Below are 14198 nucleotides of genomic sequence, written 5' to 3'. Positions count from 1 at the left end.
TGGGAACCCAAACCCTGCCCACTCCTTCCTGCCGGGTGCTGGCGGGTGGCTGGGCTGCAGGGCTGCTCCCTGTCGACACCCGTGCCTCTCCTGGCCAGTGGGATTCCATCCCCAGGCCCCCATTTTAGAAGGAGCCGGCTGCTGGTGAGGGTGACAGCCTGGTGACCGGATGGGAGCTGGTGGCTTCTAAGGAAGCCTCCCCTCTGGAGGGAGGGACAAAAATCTCAGGACTCGAGTCCCTGGGGGCAGATGAGGGAGGGAGCAGGGTGGACGTGCAGACTTGCAGCCGGCCTCGGGTGGGAGCTACAGCCAGGGAAGCGGCTGCCATCGGAGCACCCCCAAGGTGCAGCTTTCGGGACTTTTTAAAATCAGGAAACTGAGGCCCACGACCAAGCCCCCAGATGCCAGTGATGACCAAGTCCCCTAATCAATGCTGCCTGCCATCTCAATGCCCCAGCGTTTAGGGCCAGATCCTTCCCTGCTGGAAAACACAGGTTGTGGGGCCTGGCAGAACTGTTCTCTCCGAGCCAAGGAAGATGTGGGCACCAGACGCTGGCCGGCAGGTGGCCTTCGCCCTTCCGGGTGAGCAGGTGGGCGGTTAGGGAGGGAACCTCTGCCAGATCCCGGCCTGAATCTGGAGAATGTGGGGCCGGATTCCAATGCGTCTCCGTGGTGACTCTGGGGCAGGAATGCCTCCGGAAAGGGGAAGCCCAGTCAGCAGCAGGAATGCAGTGTCTCAGCACAAAGCTTGTGTGTGGCTCAGAGACCCCACCCCCACCCCGCAGCCCATATACACGCCCCTCTAGGCTGCAGCCCCACCCCCGTGCCACTGCGAGAGCAGCCACAGCCCTCCCGGGAACCAGGTCTGAGGTCCTTCCCTCCCCTAGCCACCCCTAGCTGAGCAGCCACCCTGACTTCCTCCGAAGAGTCATAGTCATAGGCCAGCAGAATCAGCCGGCCATGCCCTTGGCCCCTCCACCTCCAGTGGGGAAGCCCCATTTCCGGAAGTGCACTTCCTGCAAGCTCAGCGCAAAGCTGCGCCCTGGGGAAGGAAGGGCAAAGCCAAGAGCCTGGGCAGCTGCTGCCAGGCTGGAGAGTCCAGGAGGGGCCCGCTGAGCTCTCTCCCTGGCCAGCAGTGGCTGGGGCTGTGTCTGGAAGGCTGACTCTGGTGACAGTGGGGCAGCTCCCCACAGCAAATCAGAAAGCCTGCATGGGGGCTGTGGTTCCATTCCTGGCTCCTCACCTGACCAGCTAGGAGTCCTTGGACCAGAATCTTAACCGCCCTGCCCCCAGTTTCTTCGTCTATAGGATGAAGGAGGCAGGTAATGCCTATCTTGGAGCTGTGAAGAGGCAGTTAAAGCACTGAGATGTCCCTAGCACATCTAAAGTGCTCCATTGTTATCTAGCTGCGCTAATCTGGGAACTGTGGCTTGCTTTCCCAGCTCCCCAAAGGGGGTCCTAGTAGGAGCCACTTCTAACCAAATCTGTCATTTCTGGTGTTGTTCCAAATGCAGGAAGTACAAGATGCAGGCACACAAATGAGCAGCTCGCTGGAGTGGGGTGGAAACGAGGCCGGACCCCAACTGTGTCCTCTTCCACTCCTTATGACACCGCGGGCCAACGTGGTGTGTTATGGAGGGGGTCTGTCTTATCCATAGTCCAACCCATCCTCCCCAACCTGGCATTCCCCGCTTGACATTTTTGGTGTCCTCAGGGCCTTGAGATAAAGTTCACACCTCAGCTGGCATTCGAGGCTCTCTTGCTGTAAACAGCTTTCTGCCTGCAGCGGCCCCATCTCTGCCTTTCCGTACCTGGCCGTCCTTTCCACACACGGCCACTGCTCGTGTTCCAAGGTAGCCCTCAGCACTCCCTGCCACATTGCATTGTGTCATTCTTGCCAGCTTGGTTGCTGCCACTTGCCCATCATCTTCAGGGAAGCGAGAAAAGCGCTGTACAGTATCTGTCTGTGTCCTCATCGCGGGCATTTACCAGCAAGCGCAATTCCCTTTCCGGAGCATGCTCCCTGCCATGGGCAGCACTAGACACAAGGTGGCACCAAAGAGACCACCCGTTTCCCACCAGCCTTGTGGGCCCCAGCGATTGCTGTGCCTACTATAAAAATAAAGGCTATTGGGCAGCCATCCAGGGAAAAGGTGACGTGGTGGTATCAAGGCGTGAATTATATCCACAGATGTCGGAGAAGGTAACACACAGTCTGCATCAAGATCCCTTCTCCAAAGAGCCAGATCACACAGGTTGCGCTGAGACCGGACCCACTGAAGCCAGCTTTGATGGCCCCAGGAAAGTAAACCTGACTGATTGGGAGCCAGGGCAGGTCTGGAGCACCCAGAAGCACCATGGAGAACCTTCTGAAAGCCGGGTGTGGTGGTGCACAGCTGTAATCCCAGCACTTGGGAAGCTGAGGCAGAAAGATTAAAGTGAATTGGAAGTTGAAGTTGGCTAGGGCTACAGAATGAGTTCAAATTCAGTCTGAATTATGTAGCGAAACTGTCTCAAAGAACAAACAAAAAAACTTCTGAAGCCAGGCATGGTAATGCGAACCTGTAATCCCAGCACTTGGGAGGCTGAGTCAGAAGGATCACCTTGAGTTTGAGGCCAGCCTGGGCTACACAGTGAGCTCAAGGCCAGCATGAACTACATAGTGGGAAAAAACAGAAACAAACAACAACAAAAAGAGCTAAGGATGCGCACACCCCAAGGTGAAGAAGAAAGCTCTTCAGCAGGGGACAGCAGGCAGGCACTGGCAGGTGGGCCTGAAGAAGTGAACTAAGAAGGGACACAGGAGACATTCTCTATCCAGAGGCCAGGGAAGGCGAGAACTGGAAAGAAACACATCAGCTTGATTGTGTGCACGCATATACATACATTTATAGAGCTCTTATCCAACATTTTGCATAGTGAATTCCGTTGGCCTCTGCCCGCGCCCCCAGATCCTTCTGTCTCCGTTGCACCTTGTACACAAAGGTAGCAAACATGGAGGCCACTTCAGTCTGTGGCGCAGGGGAAAGACTGGGAGGGTGGGGCTACTCCTGGCACCTGAAGCCCCAGGAGGGTCCCAGTCCTTGGCCTCATCCAGTGAGGGCGAAGGGGTCTTGTGTCCCCAAACTTAGTTCGTGGAACAGCCACCCCCCACCCTCACCCCTTCCCTGCCAACTTGCTGTCCGCGGGGCGGAGCCTGATGGTGCCCCGGGCTCAGGCCCGAGAGCTGAGGGCAGAGGGTGCCGAGTAGCGCTGGCAGGCGTGCTTCTCACAGTACAGCTCGTCACCCACCCAGAAGTGGCCACGCATCTTCAGGTTCAGCCCGCAGTCTGCACAGGTGTAGCAGCCGGGGTGGCGGTACCGGCCCTCCTGAATGCGCACAGCCTGGTTCCTGGAGGGGGATTGGAGGACCAAGTGTGAGGCCATCGCTCCCAGGGAGCCCAGTCCCCAGGCAGAGTCAGGACCCAGGATGTGGAGTCCTTCTCAGGAATCTCACTCAGACAACCATGAGCGCACACACAGACGCACCACACACAATCCAACAGCACGTGCATCCCAACACACAGAACACACAGACCCACCACCCGGAGCCCTGCTCACAGGGGAGGGGAGACACAAAGGCTGACAAAAGCCCAGACCCTGCCCTCTCGGGGGAGCTGTGGTTCTCAGTGTGGCCCCAGGAACAGGACCATGGCTGGAGTGCCCACTCTGGGCCTGCAGCCTCCTGAGGCGGATGGTCCAGCTAGGCCCCGGCCCAGCCGCCCCACTGGAAATACACCCACTAACCCTGTCCCTGCACGCCGCAGGGCTGGGTCTTTGCCCCTTCTTGAGCTTCAGCCATCCAGGTGAAGGGTTTGCCTACAGCAAATCACCTGACCCTTGATCAACACATGGAAAATTTACCTGAGGGGGCGGCAATCTGGCAAAGACTACACCCTACCCCAGTGCCACCCACTGAGAACAAACCAACCCTGGAAACCCAGCCTGCACCGTGGGCTGGGGAAGGGAAGAGAGAGATTTTCTAGGAGGGGCCTTGTTTAGGGGTAGATTTGAGGCCTGGAGGTTGTGGAGGGGAAACTGCGAGCAGCAGCATTTCTCATTGCTCCGGGGAGAGGAGGGGACTGGGGAGCAGGAGATGCAAAGAGGAGGAGGAGGTGGGCAGGAGGCTGCAAACAGCCCCACCCGCAGTCCCAGGGCTGCCTCCAGGGTCCTGCCCGCCCTGCCGGAGGGCGTCCCACTGGTGTCCTGTCCCTGTCCCCCACACTCACGCAATGCTGGCGCTGCACTTCTCACAGGTGTGGAGCTTGGGCGGAGTGGTCAGGGCCCTGGACGTGGGCAGGAAGGACTGAGGGCTCAGGGAGCTGGGTACACAGGCAGGTGTGCCACCTGGGGGGCGGGAGACAACACACCCAAGCTCAGCCACCAGAGCCGTCTGTGTTCACCGGCGCCCCTGAGGGTCCACTCCAACACAGCTCTGCGGCACAGCAGGCGTGGGTGATGGCCAGCTAGACTCTCGGATGAGGCTGCTGGAGGGCCAAGCCCGCCCTTCCGGCCCTGGGAGCATCTGTGCTGAGTCCCTGCTTTGACCCAGGCGAGCTGCCACCAATAGCAAACAATCCTGGTTCATCACAGCACCAAAATGCCTTTGTCCACTCTTCAAAGGGCTTTTATAGGCGCCACTGCCCATGAGCCATGAACCTCCTGCACTGTCCGTTCTGCCACTCCGCTCCCTCTCCTGTCTGCCCCATTGTCTCTCTCCTGTCTACTTTTTTTGCTGGTCTTGGCCACCCAAAGAACATCCTGCTTCCCGCAGCAGAGAGCTGGCCAGGCCTGTCTGCCCCAATAATCAGGGTTCCTCAGGGGCAGCGTGAGGTTGTGGCCATCTTCCATCCCCACACTGGACACGTCTGCTCTGTCAACAGGCACAACTGTGTTTGTAGAATGAATAACTGAGCACACCGGCCTGCATTAACCATGGCCTCTGACCCAGAGGGACTCTCTAAGCTACATTCAAGGGTTGGGAGCTCCTCAGCCTAGCCCCAGAGGCTCTGGCCAGGCTGCTCTCTGCTGCCCACACCCAAACGCCAGTTGGCTGCCACGTTCCTCGGTGCTCCAGCCCCACTTTAAGGCCATTTGCGGAGGTGTGGATCTCGTGTCAGTGCCCAGTTACATCCTGCTCCCTCCCAGGCCCCACCCCACCCTGGGTCCTGTCCTTGTGCCAGCCAGCACTGCCAGCCACCTTCTGGGTGCCCACCGCGGCCCCCTGAGAGGACTAGAAGCTGCTCTAAGACAGGCTCCCCGGTCAGTCCGTGGGCTCTCGGGAGAACCCTTTCCCCAAGCGTGCTTCCCACAGAGCCTGGGGCCTCACCTCTCTCCTCGGCCTCCAGGGCTTCCTGTAGGAGCCGAAAGGAGCTAGACTGGCGCGGAGCCACGCGACCCTCGCGGTTTTCCTGCAGCATCTTGAACACCTCTGAGTCCTCTTCCAGCACGAGGCTCCCGGCTTCTGAGTCCGCGCTGCTGCATGGCGAGGCCACCAGGAGTGAGGGTCCTGCAAGCCTCGCAAACCCGGGGAGAAAAGCGTGGGGGACCCTGACCCCTGGGCTTAGAGGGCGGGGACCCATCCCAGGGAAGTCAGCGTCCTACCTGTATCCCACCTCCCACGCCCTGCCCCAGGCCCTGCAAGAGCCCCCCAGGTCCCGATCCGCAGGCCCCGCTTGTACCTGAACCTAGGGCTGGAGCACCGTTGGGTAAGCACCCGCACAGCTGAGTCGCCCGCGCGGCCCAGGCCCGCCTGTGGGAGGAAGGCGGGGAGGAGTCAGCCGCGCCCTGGCCCAGGGCCGCTATCAGGCATTGTTCCCAGGTTCCCGCCAGGGGGCGCCCGACCTTCGCTGCCCCTCAGGCCAACTGTCCCGGAGCTCAGAGCCGGTGCACTGGGGATGCTGGGTCCGCGCCCAGCTGCACGAGTTCTGCAACGGGACCGGACAAGGGGCCAGGGGGAGGACAGCTGGAGACCAGCTCCTCTCTGACAGACCACACACTACAAGTCCTCAGAGAGCTGCTCGCTGGGCCAGGCTCCAATCCGCAGAAAAGCAGGAGATGCTTCCTTAGCGAGGCGGTGGATGAATGTAGCATGGGCCTTCTGTGCCACCCGCTCCTGTCCTAGCAGGGCCGCCCTGGGGTGCCCCCTCCCACAGCCCCAGGCTGTCTGGACCTGGCTCTGGGGACCCCTCTGTTCTGAGCCCACACCCCGGCCCCAGGGGGGTCAGTTATCCCGGGCTGTGGCATTGTTCTCCAAGTAGAAACCTCACCTTTCACCACAGCTGTGGATCTGAGGCCAGTTTCCCTTCTAGGGTCCTTGTCATCCTAAATCCACTAAGTGAAGACCCAGTGTGGGGCTGCACATCTGCCATCCTAGCACTCTGGGAGATTGAGGCAAGGGGATCACAGGCCCCTGCCTAGCCTGGGCAGTTTAGTGACTTAAGTGAGACCCTACCTGTTTTCTTCTTCATTTTTGGTACCAGAAATCGAACTCAGGGCCTTGCGCTTACTGGGCAGTTGCTGCACCTCTGAGCTATAGCCTCAGCCCTAGGCACTGTCTCAAGGAAAATAAAATTAAAACAAGGTCTCACTATGTCGTACAGGCTGACCTTGAATTTACTATGTAGCTAAGATTGGCCTCAAACTCAGTGTTCCTCCTGCTCAGCCTCCTGACTGCTAGGATCACAGGCATGCACCACCATATCCAGCTCAAAAACAAAAAAACTTTTGAAAAAGCTAGGGATGTAGCTCAGCATGAAGGCCCTAGGTTCAATCCCCAGTGCCACCCCAAAAAATTAAGTTCATGGGTGAACTATGGAGTCCAGTGAGAAACTGCACACATCCTTAAGCCCAAAATGAAAACTCTGGAGTCTCCAGATGAACCTCAAGACCTCACCTGCCAGCCCTGTCCAGCAGGGCTCACCCTGTCACCACTCCTGGGGGGTCTAAGGTAAGGGGGCTGAGGGTCAGGATGGCACAGTGGCTTATCCCAGCCACCTGTGGCATCAGAGGCTGGGCTGCACTCTGTGTCCAAGCACCTAGATGGCCATCAAATGCTGTGCTGTCCACTGAGAGACTGGGAGATAGTTTCCTCGAGATCCGTGTCACAGGCTGGGGAGTCGCTTAGCGCAGAAGTGCTTGCCCAATATGCTGAAAGCCCTGTGCTCCATCCCCAGCACAGCAAAAAGAAAGAACAATGTCACATCTCCAGGCAGGCCAGCACACGCCCTCCACAGGACACATACCCAGGAGACAGGGAGGGCTGACAGCCAGCCCGGGTCCCTTGCAGAGCTAAGTTCCCCACCCACCAAGAAGGAGAGGTGCTTCCTTCCCTGGGCATTGGCTCAGCACGGTGTGTACCTGCCCAGCGGGGCAAGTTGTAGTTCCCAGAGGGCTGGTGACACCCTGTACTCTGGGCTCTCTACAGCTGCAGCCAGCCAGAAGCACACTGCAAAGCCAAGGATCTCTGCCACTCCGGCCCACAGCCTTCCTGGAAAGGGGCGTGAAACCCTCACTCAGAGGATGGCTGCCTCTGCCTCCTTCCCTCCCTCCCGGGCGGGCAGCCCAGGCACAGAATAGACCCTTCATCAAGAGCACATCTGCAGCCGGAACCCCTCCAGGAAACTCGGGGTGCTGGTGCTGGGTGGAGAGTGGGAAGGGGGATTGAGGGTCATGTGGGCACCGGGAGAAATTCTGCAGTTCATTAAGCTTAGGAAATTAATCAGATCAAACATCAAATGTGCTTAGTCCTCATGGTGCTCAAGCCTCCAAGACGCTGAAGTGCAGTGGCTCCCAAGAGGGACTCGGGACCCATTGTGCAGCCTGTGGGGTTAGAAATTCCTCTGATTTCCATGAATGCATCCCCAGAGCCCAGAGGGTGCTGGACATGCAGCAGCTGTTCCATTGATATTTGCCAGCGGAATGACAGGAGTCCTTAGGGTCAGAGAAGGGAACTCAGCGTCCAGTCTGCTCTGAGGCCGAAAAGGAAGGGGGGCCCGGCCCAGCTTTCAGCAGAGGTAGAACTGCCCGGCATCTCCCCACCACCCAGGCCAGGCTCCCCACTCATAGCTGGGCTTGTGAAAGCACGGACTGCTGCCCCATACCCCATGCCCCTTTCAGCAGGTCTAGACCAATGCCCGAGAATCTGCATTTCTAATAGGTTCCCAGGTGTTAACGACAGTTCAAAAACTACCAGGCACAGTGGCATACGCTTGTGATAATGTGCATTTGGGAGGCTGAGGCAGGCGGACTGCTGTGAGTTTGAGGCCAGCCTGAACTCCATAGTGAATTTAAGGTCAGCCTCAACTATACAGCGAGTCCCTGTCTCAAAAAATAAAAGAACTACTCCCTGGTGCCACGTAGACGCCCACTTGCCGAGGTTGGAGCACCTCCTGTGCTGCCACTGAGCACCAGGCTCCTGCTGAGACAACAGCCCTCAGGAGACCGAGGAAGGCAGCAGGGAGGGCACAGGCTGGGCCCAACCTCCAGTCCTAGGCCACGTTCACTCCCAGCCTGTCAGGGACCACAGACAGCTCCCTGTCCCAACCTTGCAGGCCTCCTTCAGACTGCCGCCCTCCTCCTACTCTGGGGGAGCTGACCCTTGCCTCATTCTCATTGGAACCCCACCCCTTCTGCCCTCCTGTGGCCAGCAAAATTCCTGACAAAGCCTTCTCAGGCCGCCGGGCCCACAGTTCTCTCCCTTCCCGAAGGCCTCCGCTTGTGTGATTAGCAGCTTACTGCTGGGGCTTAATTGTTCCAAAGCCATTCACCGTTCCCCCTATGACAACTGCATCCGACAGGACTTACAGACAGGCCTCCCCTGAGACAGACTCATCCTCAGTGCCCACCCCGCTGATCCCCAGGGAGCCCCCCCAGCCCCCCATCCTGCCCCTCCCTTCTCTAGAGCCTCCCTCAGCCATCCCCAAACGGCCCCCTGTCTGGAATGCAAAAGCAGCCTAGAGGTGAGATGGCAGCAGCTGGGCCTCATCCCCTTCACCCCAAAGGCCAGACCGGACAGGCCCCCGCAGCTGTGGGCAGGGCTGCTGGTGCCTCTCCCCTGACGCCCTCGCCCTGCCCTTGAGGAGGAGAAATGCCACCCGGGTTAGGCTGTCACCAGCGGGCCTAGAGACCTGGGGTGCGAGGGCCCAGCAGAGCAGGGGGGAAGACAGGGGCTTGGGGCTGTCTGTAGTCCTTCAGGGGTCCCCAGACTGAGAGAGGAGGACGAAGGGCTTGGCACAAATGTTGAGGGCTCGGATGGGGAGGAATGTGTTCAAGAGATGCAGCCAGAACCCAGAGGAAATCAACCCAACAACAGCAGCAAAACTATGTCAGCCCCAGCCCAAGAGAAACACACTGGGATGGGAGGAAGCCAGTGGGCAGGGAGGCAGCCAGGGAGGGAGGAGCCCAGGGGGAGCCCCACTCGCCTGTCGCCTGTCGCTAGGAGATGGCCCCACAGGTGGCACCAGCTGCCTGCTATCCTGGGGGTGCTGCTGGCAGCCCCGGAAAGGGGAGGCACCGCTCCTTCCCCAGCGACACTCACCTGGCGGCCTGTGGAGCGGCTCCCAGGGGACAGGCAGGACAAGCGGTCGGCAGCAGTTCCAGGGAAGGCAACCGCTTGGGTCCGGCTCTGGAAGCTGAAACGGGTGGGGGCAGTGTGAGCCCCTGCTGCCTGTTCCAGAGGGAAGGGGGCTCCTGGCACCTCCACTCTCAGCTGAGGCTCAAGGGCTAGCCGGCTCAGGGCACCTCTGCTGCTCACCTGTGGCTGATTGGTGTCTCTCCCAAGAGGCCCAGTGGGCTGCTGGGGGGTGGGGTGAAGGGGCTACTCGGCCGGGGGCTGAGGGAGATGGGGCTGGAGTAGGAGGACCACAGGGAGGACTGGCTGTCGGGGCGTGTCCTCAGGAAGCCCTGTGGAGAGAGCGGAAGAGCTGGGCTGCCGCCCCTCCCCTGCCTCGAGCCAAGGTCCTCAGGGCTGGTGGCACCTGCTTACCTGGAAGCAAGAGGCCAGTACTTCGGAGGAGCCATCGCCATTGGTCTGCCCAGGAGAGGCAGCTCGGGACCTGTGGGGTCAGCAGAGGAGGGAGAGTCCTGAGGTCCCAGACCTTCCACCTTGCCGTGCTGTTCTCAGACTTGGTTCTCAAGACTGACAAAACACCCAGGATGTTGGGATGTTGCACTGTCAACTTGATGTTTTTTGGTGTGGTGTGTGTGGGTTCTTGAGACAGGGTCTCCTTATGTAGTTCAGCCTGGCCTTGAACTCACAGCAATTCTCCTGCCTCAGCCTCCCAAGGGCTGGGATTATACTGATGTGTCATCATGCCCACCTTGTATTGTCAACTTTTTATATTGTTTGTTGGTTTTTTTTTTTGTTTTTTGAGACAGGGTCTCACTTTGCAGTTCAGGCTGGTCTTGACCTCACTGTGTAGCCTCGGCTGACCTCAGACTTGTGATCGTCCTGCCTCTGCCTCCTGAGTACTGAGATTACAGATTGCACCACCATGTCCAGCTTTGTGCCCCTGTAATTGCTGCACTCCGGGAGCAGGGGGATGGTAAGTTTGAGACCAGCTTGAGTAACTCAATGGCTTGACAAGACCTTGCCTCCGAATAAAAAATAATAAAAATGACTCTGGATGGGGCTCAGTGTGAAGTCTTTGGGTTCAATCCCCAGTACGAATAAAGAAGAAAAAATTAGAACCAAAGAAGGACATCATTTCATAATCATAGATTTCAACAAAAAGTTCTATAAATTCAACTTGATTACAAAACCCTCCTGTTCTCCCCTTCCCTTCTTTTCCCCCCATTTCACCTAGACTTTGTAGATCACTGTTGGGGAAGTTGGCTGATGTCATAAATAACCCTTTATTTTATTTATTTATTAATTAATTAATTTATTCATTTTTGGTACCGGGGATTGAACTCGGGACCTTACAGTTGCAAGGCAGGCGCTGGAACCACTGGGCTAAATCCCCCCCCATCTTTTATATTTTACCTGACACCTGGAGAGGGAGAGGGAGAGGCCCGAAGCCCAGGCTCCATGGTAACTGGGCCACACGCCCCATTTCTCCCACCCACAGGCTTGTATGGCCCAAATGCCCTTGCCAGGGTCCCTTTCCCCAGGCTCCTCCCCGCAGGAGCTCTGCCACCCTGGGAAGAACGCAGTCATCCCGGGGAGCTTGGCTCAAACTCCAGCTCAGAGCTAGCCTTCCTGCCTCCAAGTTCTAAACACCACAGAAGCCTCGGGGTCCAGGGTGGGGGCGCAAGGAGAGGACTTGGCAAAGAAAGGAGACCTTGGCCTCCCGGGGTAGAGCTGGGGTGAAGTTGGATGCCCGGGGTAGGCAGCAGGGCCCTCCAACAGGGACCTGGGAGGAAGCAATGGTGCCCGCACCTCTGCTCCGTCCCCACTGGGACTGCGCCCCCTGTAGGTCTTGGCTGCATTTGCAGATGTCATGAGCCCTCTGCACTGGCACAGTGGGAGGCAGTGTCTGGGAGCCTCTGAAGACCACAGGCAGGGCCAGAGAGAGCCTGGCAGGGGTGGTGGTGGCCAAAAGGCAAGAAGCACCTGACTCAGGTCCCAGCCCCGCCCCCCAGGGCTCTCCTACTGGAGAATCCCCCAGCACGCCTGAGCCGTGACTCACTGCGAGGCCCCACCCTGGGGAGTCAGCTGTTCCCCCCAAACCCCGTGAGCCCGGGCTCCGTCTTCACTCAGCGCTCAGAGCAGCAATGGGGAGGAATGGACGAACTCCATGTGCAACGAGCCCCCAACTTCCTCCCCCAGCGCCTCTTACAGGAAGGGGTCCTGAGCCCCAGCCCGGGCACACCTGGCCCAGAAGCTTCCCCTCTTCAACCCACTTCATGCCCACACCCTGCACTCTGCACACTCTTGGGAACCAGTCAGACTCGGGCTTCCAGGTGGCTGGTGCCAGCTCGCCCTGCCCAGCCCGTGGCTGCACGCCCAGCCTGGCGCCCACCTTCACCCAGCTGGCTTTGGGGACTCCCTTCAGCCCACCCTGGCTCCCACTTTCTCTGGGGCAGGCCCAGAGCCAGGAGACTGTCGGCGATGCTCCCGAGGAGCCGGGAGGCCAGACAGGGGCAGGGGTGGTAGCAGGGTGCGCCGGGCCTACCTGTCCAGCTGCAGTCGCAGGGGGGATGAGCTCTGGCGGATCTTGCTCTGGGCCTCAGCATGAAGCATTCCCGCTGCACTCTCCCCATTGATGGCCGTGATGATGTCCCCAGGCCGGAGGTCAGCGGCCTCAGCCCTGCCCCGCTGGTGTACCTGGAAGGATGAGGGCCAGTGAGCCCGCGGGTCCGTGCTGGGACACACAGGGAGGCGGGGCTGAGCTTCCGCTGCCCACTCTGCCCACCGTGTCTGCCAGCTAACCGGCTGGTTCTCTCCCAACACCCCAGAGGCAGACCCCCGGCCTGCACCCAGGCAGGCTAGGGAGGCCGCCCACGGAGTACAGTGCACGATGCCAGACTTTCAGGACCCAGCTGGGAAATCTTGCACAGAGAGCCCTGCCTGTGCAAATCATACCTTGCCAGTGGCTGCCTACACCCCGCCCTCTGCATGCACCCTGGCCCAGGCCAGCTGGAGAGGACACTGCCCAGCACCCCCAGGTGCTGTGACCACCCTAAATGGCTGTCGGCGGTGTGGGATTAGTGACCTGGGAGGAAGGTGCGGGCTGTCCTGGGCCTACTCCTGTCCACTCCCTGGAAGCTCGTGCATGAGTGCCCCACGTCCCGCGCAGCAGGTCTCACACTCAGACCCGTCAGCACCACCGGCCGGCCACAGGCCACAGGCTCCAGAACAGAACAAGAGTGGCACCTGGGGCCCCGCGTGGACAGGGGAGGCCTAACTTTCAGGGGAGCTCCTGCTGTCCTGGCACCAGCTCTTACCTTGGTCACCATGATGGGCGTGTGGAAATCCCTGCCCCCGGTGATGCGGAAGCCCCAGGGCGCCGGCCCCACCACGTCCACAGTCAGCGCCATACCTGAGGAAGAGAGGGTCAGGAGGCGGGCTCCGTCCAGCCTACCCAGACACAAGAGGGGAAAGTGGGTGGCAGGTCCCGGAGCAGCCTGGCAGGGCTCGGGTGCGTAGGGTGGGTAGAGGAAGTGCCTAAGTCCCGCCCTCCTCACCCCGAGTTTCACTTCCCCCCATCCTGGGAAGCTGACTGAGTTCCCCAGCCCAGTGGGCTTCAGCTGGGCAGGCAGCTGTTCCACCACAGGATGGGGGCTCACTGGAGATGGGTGGGAAGGGGTGCCAGGTGGAGGCAGACATCCACATTTTCTCCCTCTCCCCTCCTCCACCAGCAAGCTGTGTGTGTCTCTAGTGTTTGCTTCCTGTCCCCAAAACTGACAGCACAAGGTACTTCCTCCCCATTCTGGGGAGGGCAGGCAGGTGGCCTCAGGACAGCAGGGCCCTGGCACAAGAGGGATGGTGAGGAATTGGGTTGGCCTTGCCAGGCTATGCCAAAAGCTGGCCATGCTAGGGGCTTGCTGGCTGCCAGTCCAACCCTAATAATGTGGGTCAGAGGGACAACAGCCAGCTCCCACCTCTCCGGGCTGCTGCCTCTGAACAGCCCCAGCCCCTTCCACCAAGTGGGCCACAACCACCCGTGGTACCAGCCGAAGGGTGAGCTGCCCAATGCTGCCTGCCAGCTGGGGCCATAGCCTCCCATCCACTGCCCCCTCTGCTGGGCACGAGAGTGTCCATGCCGACCAGCCCTTGTGGGATTTCCTGAGCCTGGAGGTCTGGAGCCAGGAGCCAACCCTGGCAGGAAGCTGCAGTGCCAGGCGGGGCACCACCCAGCCCAGGGCCCATCACAAGGCAGCCCCTGGAGAGGTCCAGAAACCTCACCTAGGTCTGGAAGAGCCCGGGGAGCAAGGGGACACTGAGGCCAGCGGTCTGTCCATTCCACCCCGGCCAGCTGGCTTCCCTTTGGCCCCAGCTTGGCCTCTGTCCCTCCTCGGGCCCCCAGGCCGGTGCCGGCAACGCAATGGCCCTGAGATTTCCCAGACCTTTGAGCCGGCCGGCGGACTCCGAGCTGCAGGCGGGTGCGGGGAGGAGCCCAGCCCTGTCTGCCCGGCTCGCCCAGTTCGGGAGCCTTTTTAGCTCGGAGGCCAGTGTAGTCCTGTGGACCGGATCCGGGGGCAGGGATGGGGGGAAT

At 59.8% G+C, this 14198-nt stretch overlaps 2 protein-coding genes across 5 annotated transcripts in view; both read right to left on the bottom strand.

Annotated features, from left to right (window-relative positions):
* Positions 1-1976, bottom strand: part of CUNH8orf58 (chromosome unknown C8orf58 homolog) — a 7527-nt gene extending 5551 nt beyond the window's left edge. The window contains 1 exon segment of the mRNA XM_019207334.2: positions 1812-1976. Within this exon segment, the coding sequence (XP_019062879.2) occupies positions 1812-1976 (165 nt within the window).
* An 870-nt stretch (positions 1977-2846) lies between these two features.
* Pdlim2 (PDZ and LIM domain 2) overlaps positions 2847-14198 on the bottom strand; it is a 12839-nt gene continuing 1487 nt past the window's right edge. For 2 of the 4 annotated variants that reach the window (XM_010624139.3, XM_010624133.3), the window contains exons 2-10: positions 12928-13022; positions 12156-12307; positions 10025-10094; positions 9794-9942; positions 9578-9671; positions 5721-5791; positions 5369-5517; positions 4269-4386; positions 2847-3391 (exon numbers count right to left, since the gene is read on the bottom strand). In XM_010624139.3, coding sequence (XP_010622441.1) covers positions 3214-3391; positions 4269-4386; positions 5369-5517; positions 5721-5791; positions 9578-9671; positions 9794-9942; positions 10025-10094; positions 12156-12307; positions 12928-13020 — 1074 coding nt within the window. In that variant the 5' untranslated portion in view covers positions 13021-13022 and the 3' untranslated portion in view covers positions 2847-3213. Of the gene's footprint in view, positions 3392-4268; positions 4387-5368; positions 5518-5720; positions 5792-9577; positions 9672-9793; positions 9943-10024; positions 10095-12155; positions 12308-12927; positions 13023-13888; positions 13983-14198 lie in introns of those variants that run through there. The other 2 variants (XM_010624142.3, XM_019207611.2) reach the window with 2 other exon arrangements.

This window comes from Fukomys damarensis, unplaced genomic scaffold (assembly GCF_012274545.1).
Source record: "Fukomys damarensis isolate Sample0158 unplaced genomic scaffold, DMR_v1.0_HiC HiC_scaffold_18, whole genome shotgun sequence".
NCBI classification, from domain to species: domain Eukaryota; kingdom Metazoa; phylum Chordata; class Mammalia; order Rodentia; family Bathyergidae; genus Fukomys; species Fukomys damarensis.
The sequence above is the reverse complement of the archived record's forward strand: the minus strand, read 5'-3'. Positions and strand labels throughout refer to the sequence as shown.